Source organism: Phlebotomus papatasi, chromosome 3, assembly GCF_024763615.1.
Source record: "Phlebotomus papatasi isolate M1 chromosome 3, Ppap_2.1, whole genome shotgun sequence".
In the NCBI taxonomy this organism is placed as follows: Eukaryota; Metazoa; Arthropoda; class Insecta; order Diptera; family Psychodidae; genus Phlebotomus; species Phlebotomus papatasi.
Window position 1 is genome coordinate 28,388,141 of NC_077224.1, and position 18,746 is coordinate 28,406,886.

General features: G+C 31.5%; 2 protein-coding genes across 3 annotated transcripts in view; both read left to right on the forward strand.

Moving 5' to 3' along the window:
• The window catches only part of LOC129807451 (NF-kappa-B inhibitor cactus), a 35,700-nt gene extending 22,974 nt beyond the window's left edge, over nt 1-12,726 (forward strand). For both annotated transcript variants that reach the window (XM_055856738.1, XM_055856737.1), the window contains 4 exons: nt 7,979-8,067; nt 10,799-10,957; nt 11,040-11,132; nt 11,777-12,726. In XM_055856738.1, the coding sequence (XP_055712713.1) occupies nt 7,979-8,067; nt 10,799-10,957; nt 11,040-11,132; nt 11,777-11,848 (413 nt within the window). In that variant the 3' untranslated portion in view covers nt 11,849-12,726. The remainder of the gene's footprint in view (nt 1-7,978; nt 8,068-10,798; nt 10,958-11,039; nt 11,133-11,776) is intronic.
• A 5,232-nt stretch (nt 12,727-17,958) lies between these two features.
• On the forward strand, nt 17,959-18,631 carry LOC129807456 (ragulator complex protein LAMTOR3 homolog). Its single transcript, XM_055856743.1, has 3 exons — nt 17,959-18,111; nt 18,179-18,368; nt 18,441-18,631. The coding sequence occupies exons 1-3, from the start codon at nt 18,068-18,070 to the stop codon at nt 18,576-18,578; spliced, it is 372 nt and encodes a 123-aa protein (XP_055712718.1). The 5' UTR covers nt 17,959-18,067; the 3' UTR covers nt 18,579-18,631.
• Nucleotides 18,632-18,746: the final 115 nt, after the last annotated feature.

The following is an 18,746-nucleotide window of genomic DNA, read 5'->3' on the forward strand; positions in this document are numbered from 1 at the left end:
AATTGTGAAGATAGAGAGAAATACGAAGAAAAAATGTGTGCTCTGAAGTATCGTTTAACGCCCTCGTTAACCCATTAATATTAAGTCATGAATCTGATTTACATGTAATATTTCTATGTAGTTTTCTTAATTAAAATACAGAGATTGAAGAAGTGAGATAGTAAAGTTTTATATCTTCTATAAAAAAAAATTCACTATCGAAAACCTATCATTAAGTTCAGAGCTATTTAAATTATTATTATTTTTATTAACATGCGGGCACAAGGAACAGCATTCTATACAGGAACTCAGTTTTCTTCCAAATGAGATTTCCAGACATAAATTATAATTTTTTTTATAAGAATGGGATTGTCTATCACAGACAAAAATATTTTGTAAAAATGTTCGTAAATGTTTGTGAATTCCTATGGTGGAGTTACGAAATGCTCGTGAATCGTATAATCCACAAACATGTTCGTAAAAGTTTGTACTTTTTTCACAAACATTTTTCGTAACATGATCATTTGACGAACATTTTTTGTACTTTTACAAACATTTGTTCGTAAATGTTCGTAAACACACAAAAAATGTTCGTAAAATTTTGACATTTGTTCCTAAAGTTTTGTTAGAAAAACAAAAATGTTCGAAAATATGTTTGTAAAATGCTCGTTAAGTCATCATGTTACGAGCAATATTTGTGAAAAAGAATACAAACTTTTACGACCTTTTTAGTGAGTTATACGATTTACGTACGAGCATTTCATAAGTGCTCAGTAGGAATTTACAACTATTTACAAACGTTACAAACAATATGGCGAAGTATTTTTTCTGTGTAAGATGTAAAAGATTTAAACTGATGTTTATTAATTAATTTTGCCTTTAAGAAAAAGAATATTAGATAATGTTGCTCTATAAATCTCTACAAGTCTTCTCTTTCGAAAAATTCGTTTGATTGCAAGCAATTTTTTTTTAATTTCTTACAGTCGTTCTATTTTTTCTTATTAAAAACTTTATAATCTTTGTATTTCTTATTTATTTTTTATAATCCTCAGAAAACTTACAATATATGCATCTAAAACATTTAATTGAAAAGTTTCCTAACTAACTTTTGAACTACTATTGGCATAAACATCCTTCATAAGAGTTTTTGTTCACCACAAATTTTTACTAGGGTAAGTGTGTCAAATTCCGGCCAGCTTGCAATTTCGACCACCTTTTTTGTTCCTCGAATTTCCATGAACTTTTAGATTTTACGTACTCTAGAGATTATACAATGCAAAAGAATAACAAAAAATGTAGCTTCGACAAACGAGATGACCTGAAAAAGATATTGGAAGAATTCTCAGAGGGCAAGAAACTATGAGAATGAAGGTGGCCGAAATAGGGCACCAAAGCTCTGTCTATATTTTTATTCATTTTAAAATGTATTAAGAATGATTTTAGAGCAAATAAAGACGGTAAACTCTTTACAAGGTTCCAAGCAACACTCTTTCAGAAGAAAGAATAAAAAAATCAATTTGTATTAAAAATATTACATTTCAAACTTGAGACTTTGGCGCATGCATGCAACTATGCCGAAATTTGGCAAACTTACCCTAAGTTTCTCTATTTCTCAGTATGACTTATTTTATCTCTTGAGGGTTTATTCGATAATTCTTATCTCTATTTCGTATTTTGTTGTCCCTAACAACTAAAATCTCTTTTTGCGTAAAACTCACGAGTAGTGAATGAATAATATTTGCAGTAAAAAAAAGAAATAAAAAGATTAACCACCGTAAACAAGCTTAATCCTTATTAATGATAAATGTTCATTAGGGCAATTTATGAGTTACCCCTCTTCAGTGATAAAAGTTATTTGGAATTTCTATGTGCTTCTCTGCTTTCTTTTCCCATTACGAAATGGGGACATTTAGAGTCGAATCTTATCATATTTTTCAGGTTTCAAAGGTACACTTATCGTTTTATATCACTGAAAAAAAAATGTATGGTTGATGCGTTGTCGATAGTAAATTTTAATTATAATTGGGAAATTCCTATTTTGTTGATGTGTAAAGTATACACTTGTCCCTACATGGGAGAATGAGTGGCAAAAACGAATTGGAAAACGTGGCGATCTTTTCGTATCAAAATGCTCAATATTGGGTGATTTATCAGTGAAATAATAAACATTTCCAGTTTAAATAAGGATTTTTTTTATATTATGTATTAATCTAGAGAGAAAAAAAAAACACCTGAGAAATATTTAACAAAAATAGAATTGATTTGGATTATCTTTTTTTTTTGAGTATTTCTAAGACTATGATTCTCAATGGGACGTTGATATTTTGTGAGTGTATGGGGAATTTTGGATGTTTTGTGACACCCATGAGGATGTTGTTTTTGATATTTGTACATAATGATTAGAGAGGGGGTCTCCAAATGGCCTTGTTCGATGCCCTCTTTTAACATGGAACGGAAAGATGTTGCGGTGAGTGATCTCTCGACCGAGTCAATGGTAAAAATCTCTTGGGGGGATCACTTGAGTTACTATATACACCAGCAACTTTGCAAAAATCCCGGGAATTTTCTATTTTAAAGCTATTTTGCAATTTAAATTGATTCCTCACACAACTGATTCTTCGCTCTTTTCTTATTTTTTTGTTAAACTACGGATAAAGAAGAATTTTCCGCCAGACAGGATGTTGTAAGATGCTCTAAAATTCAAAGATATAATTGTTTTTCTTCCACTTCTACATATGATTGATGATCAATTACATTGTTTTACCTAATAATTAACAAATCATTGTCAATGAGAAATGTCTGTTAGGGAGAAGAATGAGGTGAAAAACACAAGTAATATTGAGCTTTAGGTGCATGAAACGCAATTGGAAAATCCATAATTTTTATTGTTAATTCCAAAAGCGGATTTTCTCTCTTTTCACACACACACGCCAACATATGTCAATTTAGCACAATGATAAGAGATAATGGGAATTGTTACTGTATGATCACGACAAATTGATATCCAGTTGAAACTTGATGGAGGTATAAAAAATTCCGACAAATTAATCTCTTCTTAAAAATTTTGAAGAGTGATATGATTAGATTGATATAGAATTTTTTTCATTCATTCAAACAAAATATATGTTTCCATGGGTGATTTGGTCTTTGGGTCATTCAATATAACGGTATTATAGCCTAAATAATTAATTTTACAAAATTATTGTCTCAATTTTAATGCGATCCTTAAATGAAATAAGGAATAGTGGTGCTATTTCAATAAAATATAGACATGTTTTTTTAGAATGGAATTGTTCTCAATTGTTTCTACATAATCGACTTTTATTGGTTTTTGTCACGACTGTTTGGTGGCTTTAGGACACAGCCAAAACTGTGGAAAACAGTTAAGGCAGGAGCCAACACTAAAAAGTCGATAATGCAGAAGCAGTTTAGAGAAGAAAGGCATTTAAAAAAAATGTTCATTTTTCATTAGAATAGCACCATAGTTCATATGGCAGTAAGTGGTACTAAAAGTGGCCAAAAGGGGTGACTTCGCCCCATATCAGACTTATAAGTATGTGACAAAAAGAATGTGTGGAAAATTTATGATGTTCATGCTCTGAAATCAATTTACAATTGTATGATTGGCTGATAAGAGGAATCATTGATGAATTTCATCAATATTTCATTCTCTAATCGAAAAGCTATATTCTCCAAAATATCCAACTCATGTCTCACATTCTCAATATAAATTTTATTCAATTATCGGAATGTTGCTAAAAATAATCAACTTCTTTTTATCACCAATCAAAATTTCCCAAAATGTCACGACCTTGCATGAAGTCATTGGTTATTAAAAGATCGTTTCACTTTTTTTTTTCTCTTTTGTCACACACTTGAGAAAACAATTAAAAAATTCTGTCTACACTGATAACGCAAAAAGTCTCCTGTTGTGTTTTTTTCATCTCGTGTGCGGATAAGGTTGCAATGACTTTTCTTACATAATTAAATAAAAAAAATACACACATTTAAAAAAAAAACATTTATTTTCAATATTAATAATTCCCTTTTTTTCTCGAGTTGTGGGAAGTTGAATAAATTATTTGAGAAACATAGAAAGATATTAAGATAAGACTTCCTTGTAGATTCCATGTCTGGAAAAAAAACTATCATTATGCAATTAGAATATTCTCTATTGACAATAAAATACAATTCAAGGCAAATAAAAAATCAATTGCTATTATCAGCAAATTGATTATATATCACTTTTCATCTACGGTATGATCACATGGAAAAAAATAAGTGATCTTTATACTATGGATTATTTTCCATAAACTTTCAATTTTAGCAGAAGAAATTTCCAGTGTTTATATTATATAGTTTGTGTTCACAATTTGAAACTCAATAAGATACGTAGAAGGGCATTCCACTGACGTATAACTCTGAAAAAAAAACAACTTGCGTGATCTGTGGTTTTCACAGTTTAGGATTTATTAAAATACATAAATATTTGTTTGGGGAGAGTTTATTTAATTTTTGCATTATATTTATATCAAATTTCACTCGATGGGTGACGATTTGTAATCTAACAAACCGAGAAAGAAGATCACGATCGTATTCAAGGAGAGTATGATCACAGAATTCTTTATCAATTTCTAGGAATAATGCAAAAGATGAGTGTGGTATTTTATTACACATGATATGATGAGTAAACACAAGACCAAAGTCTCAATCATGATCTCAGATTTAGCGATTATATGCATTTTTTTCACCTGATCACTCATCGTCTGAAGTGTGTCTCGGTACGATGTTTGCGGAACTGAATAAAAGAATCTGTGGTTTTTAATTGGGTTGATGTTTAATTGAGAAAAGACATTCAATTTATTATTATTTAGTCCTTCCTATAGGGTAAGTGTGCCAAACTCCTCCCAGCTTGTAATTTCGGCCACATTTTTTGTTCCTCGAATTTCATTGAATTTTTAGTTTTTGCATACTCTAGAAATAATACAAAGAAAAAAATAACAAAAAATTTCGCTTTGATGAAGCAGATGATCTAAAAAAGACATTAGAAGAATTCCATAAGGGCAAGGAACTGTGAAAATGAAGGTGGCCAAAATAGGCCACAAATGTAATGTCTACATTTTTATGCATTTTAGAATGTATTAAGAGTGAATTTAGAGAAAACAAAGACGATAGGCTACCTACAAGGTTCCAAGGAACACTCCTTATAAAAAAAAAGTAACAAATAAATTCAATTTGTATTAAAAATATTACATTTCAAACATAAGATTTTGGCACTTTCATGCAACTATGCCGAAATTTGGTACACTTACCCTACACGTTTTTACTTTTCATTTGAATTAAATTTTATTGTCATCTGTGTTTTGTGATTCCACCCTTTATGCGGTCGTCGCCGTCTTAATTAGCATCAATTCCAACCCCCGGGATGAAAACGATGGAAAATCCCTTCATTGGTTATTTCGGACCGTACATATGTACGTAGGTCACTTATGCCCTAGACACACTTAAGACATAAGCCGAGGGACGACTTAGTGGAAAATTATGGAAATGTAGTTTAATCATTATTTCTAATATAATTACGCTAAGCCGTCTCTCAGCTAATCCTCAGGTCTGTTCCTGTTGAGGTCGAGATCCTTATGCCCTAGACACACTTAAGGACTTAAACCGAGGGACGACTTAGTGGAAAATTATGGAAATGTAGTTTAATCATTATTTCGAATATAATTACGCTAAGCCGTCTCTCGGCTAATCCTCAGGTCTGTCAAGACCCTTATGCCGAAAATAGACACAGGCTGATCCTAGAGAATACTCAGCTCGTAAAATTTGGCGGTAAAGGATCAGCCCAAACTATCATACACTGAGGATTTTGGATCAAGGATTAGTGTTTACAGCGTAAATTTCTATTAAATCTCCACACTTTGATTGCTGAAAAGCTTCTTAAGTACATTCTCAATGGACTTTTCGTACAGAAAGGAGCACTCTGATCTTCTCTTTACTCCAATCTTAATGCATTTTAAGATTTTGCTACATTGCGTACCATTACTCTACATGTTTTTTCACCCAATTGATATTTCGAAAAGCACCCAAAAACACCCAAAGTGAAGCTTTTTATTTTCAACACGGGCGCTGATGTCGCCCAATCCCCGTAATTTCACTAGACCTCGCGGATTTAGAAGATCAGCCTGATCCTCACAACTATGGGCTGATCTGTGAGTGTATCGACACCAATCCTCATTTTTCGGGCTGATCCCTAAGTCGATCCCTGTGTCTATTTTGGGCTTTACGTAGAAAAATGGAAGATCTGATTAAAACAGTTTAATAAATAAAATTTCACTTGGTCAGACTCAAAATTGGACTGATCCGAGTGTCTTGAGTTCAAATCCTTTTTACACTTGACAGCTGTCGGAGAGTTCTGCGTAATTCAAGGAATATGACAGTTAACTCCCCCCTTTACTAATTGCTCCATGAGAAATTGTATTTAACAGTAGACTCTCACTCAATCGGCTCTTTTTCAATCGGGCAACAAATTTTGTTGACAATTTTCACGTTTAATTATGAAGCTAATTCGCTCAAATTCGCTGTAGTTCTTCCTATTTTATCGTGATTCTTTATAATTGAGCGCTTTTTGTGGAATTTACAAAGGCTTTGATGCTTAATTCTATCGCTAAACCGGATGACATTTTGCCCCATATTCCCGATTGAGAGAGAGTCTACTGTATTATTATACTCATTATACTAATATTTTTAAAAGTTCAAAAATTTGTATATGGCAATTGGAAATTTCTGAATTGGACGAAAGACGAGTGAAAAACATGTTTGCACGTCAATAGTTTTTAACTTAAATGTTAAACATTCTGCCGTATGATAATGAATTTTACATATATGAATGGAAAACGATATAATGTTAAGACGCATAAAAGAGGCTTTTTTTGTGTGTGATCTCCACACCCACCATCAAATAATTCAGGTGTTAATTAAATTCGGAAGATGCTAGATTTTCTTGGGATTTTCTGTCTTTGAGAAACTTGGAGAGACATCTTTTTTTATTGCCAAAATTATTCTCTCTTTGTCTCCTCGTGTTAATATTTTTTTTTATTTTGTTAATTTTTTTGTTTTACTGTTCCCACCAAAGGTAGACACAATATGATGATCAAACTAAAGATGTAGATTCACTATAAAATTCTATTGTGTTGAGATAAATTTTTCGTGATTGACATCACAGCGTAAATTCCCATCTAGTATTAAGTTAAAGTGTGTATGGATGTGGAAAATATTCAGGGTGAGATTCTTCCAACATTGCGATATTTATATTGAAACACAATGTAAAGGTGTGAAAATATTGATAAAGAATATGTTAATATGTTGCATGTTTATGATCAAGCCGCTCAAACTGTCACTCAAATTTGATCACTGAGAGAAAAACGGGAGTGCGATTAACATTTTTTCCTCATAACTTTAACACTTCTAAGGTGTAAAAATATATCAACATTGTTTAATGTTAATTTTACACCCTTTTAAAGGTAAAATTAATATGAAAAGGGTAACTTTAACCCCTAATACACCTAAAAAGCATAATATTTACACCGATTTCGGATCAACACTGCAGGGTAAAATAAACATTTCCGGAAAGTTATTTTAACTTTATCGGATTTCTCTCAGTGATTACACACAGCGATGTTATTCTTAGTATCTCAAATGCTCAATCTCATGGTATTTACCTCTGTTATCTTTGACTGAATAATTCTTTAATGAATTTAATGGGCTGTCCATTAGTCACTTTTGATGGACCTTCTGCAATAAAATATATTTTACGTGTTGCAAATTGAAGGTGAAATTTTCATAATAATCTGGAATTGTCGCAGATTATGCGTGTTTTGAGGAAGTAGCAAAAATTTACTGGACTTGAAATGTTTGATAATCATTCTTCCTGCACTTGTAAATGCGATATCTTGTCTTTCTCGTATACTAAACATCATTGGGTATTCTTTTATCTTTTCAGGCGAAAATTGTGTTCATTTAGCCGCTCGAGGAAAGCACGTTGACATTCTTCGGCATCTAGTATGGTGCGGTGCTGATGTAAATGCTGGGGTAAGTTCTTTTTTTTCTTTTTAAAGTCATCAATTGAAATTTTAATCTATGGGCTTACTTTTCATATTTAGTCAAATATTGAAAATCAAAAACATTTTTTTTGAGCGGTGTAAAAGACTTTTTAATTCACAAAAAAAAATTTCTAAGATTTCCTTATAATAAAATCGATTAAAAACGAATCAAATTTTATTCAACAAAACTTAAAAAGTTTTAACTTGTTAAAATATTTGTGGATTCTGTAAAAATCACATTTTCGAATTTAAAAAAAAAATGACATCGCATTTAATTCAGGAATGCTTTTTTGTAGTTTAATTTTCTTAAAGTTAGGCCATGCATAGGGTAAGTGTGCCAAATTCCGGACAGCTTGCAATTTCGGCCATATTTTTTGTTCCTAGAATTTCCATGAATTTTTAATTTTTGCATACTCTTGAGATTGTACAATGCAAAAAATATCAAAAAATGTCGCTTCGACGAGCAAGATAATTTGAAAAAGACATTGAAAGAATTCCAGAAGGGTAAGGAACTATGAGAATGAAGGTGGCCGAAATAGGCCACAAATGCTATGTCTACATTTTTATTCATTTGAAAATGTATTAAGAATGATTTTAGAGAAAATAAAGATGATAAACTGTCTGCAAGGTTCCAAGCAACACTCCTTATAAAAGAGTAATACAAATATTCAATTTTTATTAAAAATATTACATTTCAACTTTAGACATTGTCGCTTGCATGCAACTATGCCGAAATTTGGCACACTTACCCTAACCTCAAATTATTCAATGGTCTATTAAAAGCATTTAAAAAATATAAAACAAAAAAAAAATAAAACCACAATTCAAAAAAGAATTATCAATGGAATTTTCTTTACTTAATTTTAATAATTATTTGATTTGTTTATGTCTTCGGCACACCTTTTAGATTAGGGAAATTTCATAAATCGATATTTCCCTCTCTTTCTTCCTTAAACGTATTGTAGATGTCTATATCACTCTTTCGCACTCCTTTTAGGCTGTGTGGATGTCAAGGGTCATCCACCCCTGCAAAATATAAAGAGAAGCACTCTTCTTTTTGTAAGCATTACAACAAATTCGATATTGATTCGAGTACGAAAGAGTAAGATAGATACTCGCACTCAAATCAAAATCGAGAAAGAAAGAGACAGAAAAGTTGATTTCATGTCATTTTCCTGATATAAATGGTGTTCAAATGCTATTACAAATCAATTTAATATTCTACTGTCCTAACCTTAAACCTAACTATGATAACACTATGCTATCAGTGATTTTGTTTTTTCTGGTTTTCATGCTAGTTTTTTTATTTGTTGAGTCCAAATAACTTTTTAGTCTATTCAGTAATGGCCTCTGCACACTAGAGAAATTTATGTCCATATTGAAGAAAATTCCCTACAGTTGTATAGGAAAAACTCTTCAATAAGGACATAAATTTCTCTTAAGAGGCCATACGATGAAGATCTGCAAATTACCAACCATTCTCTAGAACTGTTACAGTTCATAAAACAAGAAATGTCTCGTCAAACAAAATTGAATTTCAGATTTTCTTTTTTGTGCTTAATGGCTCCGGCACACCTTTTAGATGAGGAAAATTTTATAAAGTCGAAATTTGAATCTCTTTCTTTCTAACATTCTTTACTCATTTTTTCGCTCCCTAAATTCGATTGAACTACATTGAATTTGGAGTGATGATTAAAAGAAGAAGAAGAGTGCGTAAAAATAACATAGACATACACAAAACGTGTGGGACAGAAAGGGATTCGAATTCGATTTTATGAAATTTTCCTGATCGAAAAGGTGTGACGGAGCCATAATAAAAAATTTTTCTTAATTGAAATTGAAGTACTGTGAAGTTTGTTGCGTGTTAACTTAAGAGCTTACAAGAATTGGCATTTTAAAGCTGAACGATCTTTATCCGAGAATAAGAAATCTTAGTTCTATTCCAATTAGAACTTATCGTGTTTTTTGGCACTTTACTGTTCCCAAGTACTTCTGCATTATCGTCTTTTCTTTGTGGGTTCCTATCTTGACTAAACCTTTCGAACTAAAACGAATCCAAAGAAAAATAGATAATGTAGAAACACTCGAGAACAGTAAAGTGCTAAAAAACATTTTTTTAGCACTGCTCTTTTCAAGTGCTTCTACTTTATCTACTTTGTGTTGATTCCTGTCTCGACTGTTTACCCTAATCATCGTTGTAATGCCCATCGCACAATAACTTTTGTTTTGTAAACATGTTTTTGACATTTTAATAAGAGCGAGTGAGATATCTAGATCTAGTTATCTCACTCACTCGCATAGGAAACTTTGAAAACATGTTTACAAACAAAAGTTATTGTGCGCTGTGCATAACTGGAACCAATACAAAGCAAAGTTATTTATATAGAAGCATTTGAGAACTGTAAAGTGAATTTGAGAATTTAAAAATTCGCCATTTTTAAGCTTAAATATTTACTACATAGCAAATAGCTAGAGACTTGCAAATAATATTTTAGATTTCTTCAACCTTCTACTTTAAAATTATGTACAGACATAAGAAAAAAATAACTTTAGGTAGTCAGGAAAAATTATTTTCTTTATGGGACACCGGTGTTCCAATCGTCCTTAAAGGGTTAAATTTTTATCTCAAAATTGGAGAAGTTTATCCAAGATTTGCAAAATTTTGGGCAATTGAGACAAAAATGTCTAACCAAGGATGATTTTTCTGTATTTTTTTGCAGGAGGGAAAGAGTGGTGAAACTCCACTTCACATTGCCGTGAGTCAAGAAGATGAGCAGCTTGTTAACTTTTTGGTGACAGAGTGTCCTAAAATAAATCTGGAGAAGTGCACATTTGGTGGAATGACAGCATATCAATTTGCCGCCATAAATCGCAATCAGGTAAATGTCAAATTGACATTTTATTGATGATTTTTATATGGAAGGGATATCCAAAATCTAATCTTCAACTTTATCCAAACAGATTTTAATGAGATACTTAGCGCATGGAGGAGCTGAACCATTGACACCGCCAGAGAGTGATTATGACACAGAATCTGATTCCGATGACAGTCAGGTTAGCGATTGAGCACAACATTTAAATTTCTCATGCTCTATCCCTATCACACATTACACAATCATTTTAATCTTTTAATAAGTCAGTTAAGTAGAAATGTTATAAAAATAATATTTTATTTTCTCTGAAAATCAGAGGAAAAAATTACACATTCACATGAATATTCATACATTTTCTATGTTTTAATAGAATTGAAAGAATATTTTTTGTTCATTTGAAAGAAAGAAAAAAAAAACAAAATTAAGAGGAAAATATCGCTTTTCCACATTTATTAATTTTCGTGATAAAAAAAAATAAATAAAGGCATAAGAAGTGGAAATATTCTTGTGAAAAAAAATGCTATTTTTAACCTGTTATTAAATAAAATTTCTACTTATAAATTGTTTGTGAAAATGAGTTTTGTGAAATTTGTAGGAAAACAATTAAAGAGAAAAAAATCAAATGTTTTTTATTTAGAAAATTTTACTTGAATCTCACATTTAAGGGCATTTTTAGAACACAATTTTATCTTCTTCGGAAATCAAAATAAGAAACAAAAACAAGACACAATATTCTTTTTTTCTTCAGCGCTTCTTATTTTTTTTCTTTTCTTTGGTGTGGTCTTGAGAATGTTGTCTGATAACATGTATTTCTACTATTTCTAGATGGTGGATCTTTTTGGATCACCTGGATACTTTCAGAAATTTAATGGGGCCAAAGCGATAAATGTTGCATAGAGAAACACATGAGAGAAGAACACATTTAGAAAGCATTCGTTCTTTAACTTTATAATTACAACTGAAGTAAGAAAATATTGCTCAAGTAAGGCTCAATAAATGAGAAAGAAAAAAACACAAAATATAATTTTTCATCCAAAATGGAAAGAAAATCACAGAAAAAAATGAATTTTCGTAGAATTCTTTCAAAAATCGTCTAATTAATATTTGTGAATGTAGGAAGATAAAGAAAAATTGTTGATAAATGTGAAAAAATCGTGTAATTTGTGTTTTAATCTTTGACTTAGACTCTAAAAAAAATATAGGAATTGCTATACAAGTGAGAAGTATAATTGTTAATCAATGTTACATGAATCCCAAGAAAGTGCCTTAAGATCACAAATTATTTAGATGTTTCTATGATGTAGAAAAAATTGATTTCAATTAGTTAATTTCTCTCTTTCTTTTCAAAAAAAACAACATGTGGAAAAGTCTTCAAGCCTCTAAGAAAAAAAAAAGAAAATAGAAATCTAACTAATTGGAAAGAAAAGTATTATTAAAGGAATTTTAACATATTTCATGTCATCTCTGTTAATACTTAAAAAAAAAATGTAAAAAGAAAATTTTAAGGATAAAGTACAATTTTGCCATACACGATGGTGTTTTATCATGAAATAAAAATTAGAAATGAAATATTAAAAGAAGAAAAAAAAGATTGTAGAACCTTCATTTTAGGATTAAGTGTGAAACAAAATGCCTCTCTGTGAGGTATGATGAGACAGTGAAAAGCAAAAGAATGAAAAAAAAATGATAACAGAATATACATGTTTATTATTATTATTTATTTATGCTAAGCTAGTTGATGTTTAAAGAAAATAAATAAAATTGTCTTATTGAAATTAGTGTTTTAATCAACCTTTTGAATGCACAGCTATTGCTATCCTTCAGGGAGGTCAAACTTTACTTCTCAGGTTTTGTACATGCCTTAGGGTGGAATAACCGGCTATCGCCACGTTTAGGAAAAAATGAAATTCACTTAATCATAACTTTTGAATCCTTGTTACAAGATAAGTCAAATTTGACACAAAGTTACTTAGATGTATTGGCTCTAGATACGTGAAAACAATAATCCTAGAACATAACGCTGGACTACTTAAAAACTGATTTTTATTAATAATGCAAAAATAACCATTTCGTCGCCACTTTTTACCACTTTTCGCCAGTTTTGTAAAATTTGTAACCACTTCTCGCCACCCACTTGAAAAGAACCACACTCGGTTATTTTAGGCAATGCTATGAAAAGAATACATTCACCATTTCTCTTTCCTTGTGATCACTTTATTATTACTCTCTTTAAATGATTTTTCTTCACTTTTATTTGAGAAATCAAATTATGGGGCTTTTGCAGAAAGTAAACAATGCAGATTTGACAACTGAGAATGTACGAAGTGAAGTTAGCGTCGCCTATTGAAAAGATATGGCGACAGGTGGTAAAATCAATTCCAGAATATTACCACTTCTCGCCATGCCTCATTTTTATACAAAAATAATATAAAATGAAATATTAATTGACTAAATACAAATTTTATTTATTGCACAAGTGCAATTAAATATTCAATACACAAATTATTTACCCAAATAGGTATTTTTGGCCTGATGAAAATTTGACGACACTTAGTACATTTGGTAAGAGATGTTGGATTCGATGCACTTGCTTAAAATATTGCTCTAAAAAGTGATCAAAATCGTGAATCCAAAACGAATAATTATTATTTTTCGATTCTATGCGTAGAAGCAGAAACAATACAAAAAAATTGCGACTCATTTATTTCATAAATTGCGAAAAATAGCAATTTCAATGTAAGTGGCGAGAAGTGGGGCACTGGCGAGAACTGGTGATTCCACCCTATAGATGCTATTGGGCTGCTATAACACACACACACATCACTGAGAGAAATCCAAAAAAGTTAAACAACATCCCAGAAATGTTAATTTTACCCTAGGGCATTGATCCGAAATCGGTGTAAGTATTACCCTTTTTAGGTTATTAAAGGTTAAAGTTACCTTTTTCATGTTAATTTTACCCCTGAAAAGGTGTAAAATTAACGTGAAAAATGTTGATCAAGGGGGAAATATTAGGATCGGAAGTGATGTACAGCTCGAAATTAAGTGCTTGGAAGTCTTATTTTAAGTGGGAGTGCTCGAAAATAAAGTCTTTTTGATCGAAAAAGTTTGTTGAGATTTAGCAAGTTCGGTTATGATAATAAAATAGAGTAAATAATACTAAAATTTATTATAACTTAATTTTGTGTTGTAATTTCTCCGAGGAAATATTCAGTTGATGGTTATAAATTTATTTACAATATTCATTATTTATGAAAAATGCATCTTTTTCGTTACAATTTAGCTATTGCAGTTGACTTTGAATCAATTAACAAAAAACCCCAAAACGGAAACAATATGTCAGCAAAATTTTTAAAATGCAACTGTCTCACGGATTTTTTTATGTCACCCGGAAAAAGAGTTCACGGATAAGTGAGAGTCTACTGTATATTATCTGTAATTCCAAGTATCCTTCAAATAAGTCGATATTACTTGAAGGACTTTTACAAGGTATTAGTTAAGTGCACCTTTAAAAGTCTTTAATTTTTCCATTGCCAAGTTATAAAAATGTTCTTCTTGAAAAAAAATTTATTATAACACTGACGCTTGCACAGCAATTCCTCGTGTATAAGTTTTGCAGATTAATATAAAAAACCAGCCTTCTAAGAGAAATTATTAAAATATAGATTTTATTTTCAGTTTCATTAAAATGCAAATACAATATCCAAAAAAGCGAAAAATAATAATTCAACCGTTGAAGGATATTCAAATTAGATTTTAGCCGTTTTTTTTTAAATTCACACGCTAGAAGTGCTTGGAAGTGCTTAGAAGTGCAGGAAGTGCTGGAAATCACCTATGGTACTTCCGGGAGTGTGGGAGTCTTTGACGTTTTCCATACAAAATTAGGAAGTGTTGGAAGTGGTGTACACGATTTTTCGACTAATATCTCCCCCTTGTTTAATCGGTTTCAACGAGATTCTTGCACGCTTCTGCTCTAGAAGCTCTCCAGCGTTTGTATTCTGGGCGGGACGGACGGGGACGGGCGTCCATGAAAATCGATTTTTGGCGCGTATGATATTCGTGATCTATGAGTGTAAAAACGTTTAAATCCAAAATTTAGGCCCGATATGACGAGGTCGAATTTAACCTGTGACTACAAAAGCTGAGATTGTAAAGAATATCAGCTAATAAAAATAAAGACATAGCTTTGGGTAATATTTCGACCACCTTGATTCTCATAGTTCCTTGCCCTTTCGGAATTCTTCGAAAATCTTGTTGACATTATCTCGTTCGTCGAAGTGACATTGTCAGTTCCTTTTTTTATTTTTTTGCATTCTAGAGCTAGAGTATGCAAGAACTAAAAATTCATGGAATTTGAGGAAAAAAAGAAGTGGTCGAAATTGCAAGCTGGCCGAAATTTAAGATATTTACCCTATATTTATGGTATTTAAATATTTAAAACGGGTTTTTGAAAAAAATTTTGGAAGAGTACCCCGGATCGGAATGTTAAGAGACATTACTCGATATTTAGTTGAAAATATGAGCCTCAAAATACTATTTGGTATTTTTGTGTATGCTAATCGGTATATTAGTGATCCATTTAACTATATCTGTGCGTTTGAACTTTAAAATTTTACCATAAAATATTAAAAAATAGATGTAATTGGTACTGTGTATTCTGTACCTCGGATCGTGAGGAATTTAATCAAGTGTCTCAGGGAAAATTGGTTTTATAAATTAAATTTCCACTAATGCACTGTATTCTTGTGAGAATTAAATGGTAAAAAGTAGCTAATAATTTTTAAATGTTCGTTTTAATTGGTGAAATAATATGACAATAACTTGACGATCCGAGGAACACTGCCGATCGCTGTTGCTCTTCCCTTATACCTCCAGCACAGCTTTTGGAAAAAAATCATGAAATCGAAATTCTCATCCCTTTCTTTCTCAAATATTTTGCATATGCCTGTTTCATTATTTAGTACTCTTCTTCTTCTTTTGAATATCATAACCAATTCAATTTAAGTCAATTTAGTTTGAGAAAGAATGCAATACACTCAGTCCCGGGATTATGCACATTTTCAGGACCGAAAAAACGCGCGAAATGGCATTGCGCATCGAGAAAATTTGCATAGCCGCAGGCGATTTCTTATGAATCGACCGTAGAACGAATTTCGCGCGGAGTAAAAGAAGTTAAACAAAAAGATTCAACTGTTTAATAGAAATGCATAAACAAACAGTGCTTTTTGGCTAGAGTTCTTCAATAAATGGTTAGAATATTTAAAAAATTTACCTTAATAAAAGAAATTAAAGTTTTATTTTGAAAAAAAAACATAATGTTTTCGAATTTCCCGCGCCACAAAATAGTATACATTCAGGCGTGTTCCAAAAATGAGTTCATAAATTGACTCCCAATTGTAGGCAAACTTGCATAATTGTAAGTGCATAATTCCGTCAGGTGCATAAATCCCGAAAGACTTAATGCCGGGACTGAGTGTATATAGCCGCAAAACTTTTGAAAAAAAAGGCATATTTTTTTTTAATTTCATGAAATTTTCCGGATGTAAAAGGCGTGTCGGAGGCATCAAGGAAGGTTTAATAAAATAAGCTATAATGACAACGTCGTATAGCAGGTTTTAGGGATTTCTTAAAGCTTTCTACGGCTACTAAAAAATCAAAATTAGCAGATTGATATGGAAACTTTTCCCGAATACTCCAAATAATTTTTGTTCATTTGAGCAACTTTTACTGAACTTTCAATGAAGAGTCAAAGAGTCAAAGAAAAGACTTCTTGGTCTATAGCAAGCATTCTACTTGTAAAATCTATCTCAGCAGGCTCATTAAAATTAAATTGTTTTTAATTTATATTTTCGGAACACATAAGTGACATGAAAAGTCTACACAGTAAAAAATTGTGTGAGAAATAAAGTTGTGTATTTGAAAAGTTGTGTAAATTCACAAGCAATATGGTTGTAAATTCTAAAATTACTATCATATTGGTGGTACGATACTAACATAATGCTAGTAAAATTATGTATTGTGTAAGGAAATTTGTGTATTGGAAAATTTGTGTGAGAACTGTCAAAATTCCATTGTTTACTATTGCAATTTTTCTAAGATTTCAGATAGATTTTGCATTTTTAACTGCCTAATTGTCTTCTGGAATCATTCATTGGATTCTTAAAATGTGCCTCAGTCGTGAAAAATTAGGAATAATTATGTAATAACAGAAAACAGAGGAAGCATCATGTAAATTAGAAAAATTGACGATACAACTCTTGGCCATTTGCTGAAGAGAAGTAAGCAAGTCGGTAGCGCAGGCAGAAAACACGAGACCATCAACGCAAAGATTATGGGTTCAAGTCTCAGACTCTCTCTTATTTTTTTTCCTTTTTTTATTCTTTTTTTCTTTTTATTCTTAGTTTAATACCGAGACATATCACAGATAATACAAATAAACCGAACAAAATTGCTCTACAATCAAAATTATAGACAGGAAGCCATTTTATAAAATTGAAAATACACAACTTTGTCAATACACAACATTTCCAATACACAAAATTTACAACCATAGCGCTCGTGCAAAAATTACCAATCGTAGTGGTTGTAATTTTTTTTACTGTGTACTTATTGAAAATGTTTTTTTTTTTGACGAATTTTTTCGGAAATATCATTTACATCGAACCTTATGCCCAGCGCACAATGACTTAAGTTTGTAAACATGTTTTCGGAGCGTCTTGTGAGAGGGAATGAGATCTAGATCTAGTCATCTCGCTCACTCTCATAAGCACTTTAGAAAACATGTTTACCTTGTTAGGAAACATCCAAAGAAAATTTTAAAGGAAAACTAATCCTTTTTTGTTGCTTTTTTTTTCTAAAACAAATAAAGGCAATATAAAAACCATTTTCCACCACAGATGGCAATTAGATAAAAACACGAATAGAAATGTTTTTCAAAACCGTTAAGATTCTAACTCAATTCGAACTGTTTTATCCAAGTTTATCCAAGACATCTGTTTTAGGCAGGTAAAAAGTTATTTCGCAAAAAGTTCAGTGTGGTGAAAAGGGAACAACCAAAATATTGACAGAGAAAGTGATTTTTTCACAATTTCCCAGTTAATTTTCCATCACTAAACCATGACTGATGATGTAAAGAAGTTTTTCACGGGCCTCCTGCACAAGTGAGTCGGAAAATCAATTCTACAGTGGAGGAAAAACAAATTCTTTGCCTTTGTTTACATTACCCAGAGTCTCCGGATTGCATTGTATCGCGATTACCGATAGAGATGGAGTTCTAGTCACTGTAACTGGTGATCGGGTGCCTGAACCAGCCCTGAAAGCCCCATTCCTCTCCACTTTCACAAATGCCACAGATCAGGCGAGCAAATTGGGACTGGGAAAGAACAAAAATATTATCTGCATGTACTCCAATTATCAGGTAATTTCTGAGCCAGTAAAAGGTATTATTCTACATGAGAGGGCTAATTGTATTCTCTTGTACACTTTGCAGATTGTCCAGATGAACAAACTTCCTCTAATTGTAACCTTTATTGGAAATCAAAACTGCAATGTTGGCCACATTCTGGCCATTGAAAATCAAATTGATGCCTACTTGGATGAGATAAAGCAAGCTGTTACGGAATCTTGATTGGGAATTAAGTGTAAATAAATACAATTAAAAATAAAGTTTTTAAAACTGTTTATCACATTTTAATTCATTTTAATAAATAAAAGAAATTGAAAAAAAATCTTGATGATAATTTCATGAGATAGTCGAGCTAGCTGAGACACACACCGCACAGTGAATTTGACTGTC